Source organism: Oryzias melastigma, linkage group LG15, assembly GCF_002922805.2.
Source record: "Oryzias melastigma strain HK-1 linkage group LG15, ASM292280v2, whole genome shotgun sequence".
Classification (NCBI taxonomy): domain Eukaryota; kingdom Metazoa; phylum Chordata; class Actinopteri; order Beloniformes; family Adrianichthyidae; genus Oryzias; species Oryzias melastigma.
In genome coordinates, this window is record NC_050526.1 from 14,974,698 (window position 1) to 14,979,684 (window position 4,987).

At 49.7% G+C, this 4,987-nt stretch overlaps 1 protein-coding gene across 2 annotated transcripts; it reads right to left on the bottom strand.

Moving 5' to 3' along the window:
• Positions 1-185: 185 nt before the first annotated feature.
• On the bottom strand, positions 186-3,526 carry meis1b (Meis homeobox 1 b; the record flags this gene model as incomplete). Of its 2 annotated transcripts, none has more annotated exon segments than XM_024297199.2 (6): positions 186-329; positions 889-939; positions 1,133-1,183; positions 1,319-1,460; positions 1,797-2,020; positions 2,922-3,526. In XM_024297199.2, coding segments are annotated over 6 exon segments (624 nt in total), but the record flags the coding sequence as incomplete, so codon positions are not given.
• Positions 3,527-4,987: the final 1,461 nt, after the last annotated feature.

Below are 4,987 nucleotides of genomic sequence, written 5' to 3' on the forward strand. Positions count from 1 at the left end.
TTTTTTCTTTTTTTTACGGCTCCAAATGAAAATGGACACGCGGCGGGTCAGCTCGTGGCGGCGCTAATCTGCGCGGGTCGGTTGCGGGTTCAGGTCTTAATGGAGCAATAACAGCGCTATTATTCAGATGTCTGTCCCCCGTTCTGAGGGGGGGTAATCACATGCAGATAGCGGCACGCGCGTACCTGATCCAGGGCCACGGATCTCGTGATCTCCTCGCTGTCGGACTTGGAGCCCCCCTCCCGGTCGTCTATGACCAAGTCGATGGGCATCTTTCCCTTCAAGCAGCTGATGTACCGGTGACAGAAGTTATCACAGAGCTCGTGCACCTGCGGGGAGGGAGGGGGAAGCGTCACGCGCGTGCACACACACAAAACCAAGCAACCCCCCAAAAACCCCTATCTGTTGGAAGCGACTGGAATAGTCTCTTTTGCGGATTTTTCTGCGTTTCTGCGCTTTTCTCCTCACAGTGATAAACGCAGATCAGGATTTTCTGCGCTGAAAATAAAGATATCCGCAGAAATCAAGAGTGACACGAGAACTGAAGGGCTGGAGCGCGCACAACAGCCGTGCCAACAGCCGTGCCAAATCCATCACGGAGGCGCAATTTACGCAAACTCCTCGTAGCTTTGCGCACACAAAAACGGCGCAGATGTTAATTTCAATTAAAAAAAATCAACTAAAAACTTAAATTGGAAGCTTGAAAATCCCCTTTTAAACGTCGTGACACTTGTTTTGACGCGCACGCCTCTCGCGAAGGAACGCAGAGGCGCAATGGCGCAGTGATTGATTTTGACGCTAATTACAGACGACTGGAGGAAAAAAAAACTATTCACGCAAATGTGCGCCTCCCAGGCCTGACGAGGACAGAGCGGACGGGAATATTACCTTCTCCAGCTCCAGAAGATGAAATCGTAAAACTTGAATGGCTTGGATCATCTGAAAAATTAAAATTTCAAAAGATGAGTTTCTTTTTTCATTTAAAGATGAAGAAAATGTTCATAAGAGTGGGTTTTATGTGGGACGGATATTAAAGTTTATTGCGGAGCTGCAATAAGCTGCGAGTCAGAGATGGATGAGTCTCCTCCTCTGACAGGAGCGCACGGAGCCGCGCGCCATGGCTGACACTCACCAGATTATCCAGCTCCGGGTTGGAGGAGAACAGAGGTTTCTCTGCCCGGATCTGGAAAGGCACAAACATTTACACCTTTTAGTTCAAAATTATCTGAAATGACCAAACTTTTTTCTTCAAATGTTTGCAAACTGCGCTTGTCCTGCGGCGCGCGCGCGGCTCTGCACGAGCCCCAACTTTCCTGACCTGCTTTGCAAACACAGCTATGTCTTCATTGAAGGACTCCGAGGAACACACGTCTCCCCCCGCCACCCCGGGCTCTCTGGGGGTGCACGTCGCTAATTCACATTTCTCAAAAATCAGTGCAAGCAAAGGGAAGAGGGGGTGTCTGCAAACACACACGAGAAACACACACACGCTTAGAATCACTTCTAACATTTGGAGTGGTTTAGTTTGCAGGTTTGGTGCAAATAAATACAATCATAAAATATTAAATTAACATAAATAGTGACGGGGGGCTTTACGCACGTGACAAAATGTGTAAAGCAACATTTTAATATTAAAGCTAAAATATTTTTATAAGTCAAAAATTTTAAGACAGTTTTCAAAAACTAATTTATATTTTTTTAAGATTCTACAAATATAAAAAATTATTTCTGTTATTTTTGCAGCAAAAAATAAAAAAATATTTTTGAACAACAGCGCAAACTCACTGCGCACCTACCCGTAAATAGCGTCTTTATCTCTCTTGAGAGCGTCGTTGACCGAGGAGCCCATGCTGGGGGGCATGGTGTTGGTGTGCGCGGTGTGCGGGTACTGGTGGGAGTGCAGCTGGGGGGGCCCGTGGTTGAGGTGCACCGCCTGCATGGAGCGCGCGCCGTGCGGGTCTCCGTACATGGTGCTCGGGATGCCCACCCCGTCCATCCCGTAGTGGGGCAAGTCTTCGTACTGCACACAACACGCACAGTTAGCACACACGCGCGGGAGGGGCAAAGACTGAACTTCTCTGGATATTATTTTCAGTCAAAGCGGATTTTTATGACTTTGGTTGAATTATTTGGATTTTACTTGAAATCATTTATGCGTAAAAACGTCAAACAAACTTTGTTTTTACAGTTTCACTTTTTACGAAGAAAAAAATGTAAGCTTTAATTTTTAAAATAATGTAAATATAAAAATAATAATTTTAGAAGCTGCTGCTCCGTGCTCTTTGCGCGCACGCACGCGCCCCAGATCCTTAGTAGAGTTTTCTCATTTTAAAGGCCTTTAGCGCGCAGCCGCAGTTTGGATCTAAAGAAAAAACTTTGGTTTAAACTGAGAAAATAAAAAAAAACCTCCAAAGTTGTTTGGAGGAAAACGTGTTTCTGTGTTCTGACCCTGAAAATTCCGCTGAATTATTGATGCCTGTAAAACTAGTGCTGGGGAGGGAAAGAGGCGAATGCATTATCACTTAAAGCGGAGCGTTTGCAGCAAAAGCTCAGAGGTGCAAACCGCCCCCCGCCCCGCCGCCCCCTGCGCCAAAGCCGCTGCGGCTCGGAGTCTCCAGAGTCTGATTTTACACGGTTAACTATCCGTGTGAAGATCCGCGGCTCTGACCCGGGGAGCGCGCGCGCTCCAGCCTCACCTTTGGCCCCACAAAACGCAAAATAAAAAAGGGGCTAAATTTTTGCGCGTTTTGGAAATGTGCAGTTCTGTTCAGCCTGTCAGAGACGATCACGCGTCCGGGGACTCCCGCGCAGCCGCGCACCAAACTCACCCCGGAGGTCACGGAACAAACTTTGGTGTCCGTGCGTGAGACGTGCGAGTCTCGGAGCGCTGAGGAACTTTTCTGTTGTTTTGCGCTACGTACCCGCTGCGCCATAACCCTCCGGACTCCCTGCGCTCAGTTCGGGTAAATCCGCTCCAGGATTGACGCGCAAGAAAATCCAAACCAGGCGAGAAGATGTTGGAGCGAAAATCCAGTTTCTCCTCTTCCTCCTCCTCCTCCTCCTCCTCTCCCGGCCGAGCTGCTCCCCGAAGCCCCGCAGATCCCGCAGCTTTCGCGCAAGTTTAGCCTCGGCGCTGCGGCGAACGCGTGCTCGGCTGTCCGTCCCCGCGCGGCGGCACCAGGATCCGGGTGTTTTCTCTCGGGAGGGGGGAGACCCTCAGTGAAAAGTGGAGCCTCTCATGGCTGCGTTCTGCCGCTCCGCCTGTCAGTCACACAGAAAGAGGAGAAAAACCCGCGAGGGCTTGTCAAAAGTGACCGGATGAATGATGGTCCGGCGCGCGCCTCCCTCCGCGGGTCCGTGCGCCTCCGGAGCGTCAGAGTTCTAAACGGATCCGCGCTCCTCCGGTTCTTTGATCACTCTCGGCTCCCGGCTTGATTTTCTTATGCAAACGCGTCCACGGCGGATCAGAGGAGGAGGAGGGGGAGGAGGAGGGGGGGGGGGGTGCTCAGGCTCTTAAAGGAGCCACGATCGATGCCGATTCCTGCTGGAGCGCGCGTGCGTGCGCGGACCCGCGCGGAGCTGGACCAGACTGCGGAACCCGGAAGCAGTGGCGGCCATAACGGCGCGCGGCGGGCTGCAGCAAGTGGCGCGCGGAGGAGGGGGGAGGGTCCTCCTGCGGCCCCCCCGCGCGGCTCGGACCCCAGGTCAGGTGCGTCAAGGATTCACTAACATGAAGAGGCGATCTCAGTCCGTTTTGCGCGCGTGCGTGGCGCACTGAGCGCATCTTCTGCGATGTTTGCAGCTCTCACTTTTTCCCGCAATGTTTCCGCGCAAACTTGCGCAGAAACAACGTCAGACGTTCTTCTGCGCAGAAGTTCAGCGCCGTGAAGTTCAAACTCATGAAAGCTGTTTCTAAAGTGTCTCCGCGCGCGTGCATCCACCCCCGCAGCCGCGCGGAATGGATCGCTCCAGCCTGAGCGCGCCGTCCAATGGCAGCAGAGCAGAGCGATGGGAGCCTCCTATTGGCTCCCAGCGTGATCGATCCGGAGCTGATTGATCGGCTTTTCTAGGCCACACTGTGGAGCGGACGCAGAGCCGCGCGCCGCGGCGCGCACGGAGAACGGACTGCGCTCGTGCCGGCTTCCCTCGTGCGTCATTTCACCCCAAAACGCAGAAAAGTTGAGTAATAAAGCTTTTATTTTCTTCAGAGATGCAGGAGTTTGGATCAACTCATTTTTAAAAAGAAAATAAATCAATAATGTGAATAATTTATGACTGAAATCCCTAAAAATATTCATTTATTTGATCATTTATGATTTAATTTGTTTTATTTAAAAACAAGCCTATTAAAATAATTTTGACCCATTTATTGTTTTGTGAAGTTTTTATTGTAAAAGTTCATCAGAAATTCTCTCAGATTTGAATCGTTTTATGTTTTATTCTCTGATCTCGTCCACGCGCGGATCACGCAGCGTGTGCGCGGCGTGTACGCACCGCTCGGCCTCCTGAAGCCGCAAACTCCTCGATCCCCCAAAGTTTGTGTTTTGTTTTCTCCCGCATCCAGCCTCGATCATCTGTCAGGACACGGGCGCGCGGGTTCACGTGGACGGACTCCCGCGTGCTGGTGGGGCTGAAAGGACCGTTTTTACGGCTAATGCGCAAAGGCGTTTGACGCAGAGGAGCGGCTGTTTGGTGCGTTATGGTGAGTAAATCCGCATGTTCTTTGCGCAGTTTGGGTAAAATTGTCTCTGTTATCTGAACATAAAGTGCGCCTTCAAAATAATTTAGATATTTTTAAAATTGTTCATTAAAATCAGACGGGAGAGATTTGTATGACATTTTTCAGACTTCATAACTTAAAAAAAAATCTGATAAAAAATCTGATAAAAAATCGTTTTCCATTAAATAAACAAACAAAATAAACTGAAAATGTATCATTTAAAACAGATCGATTTAAACTAATGAAATGTCCCTTCAGAGAGAATTT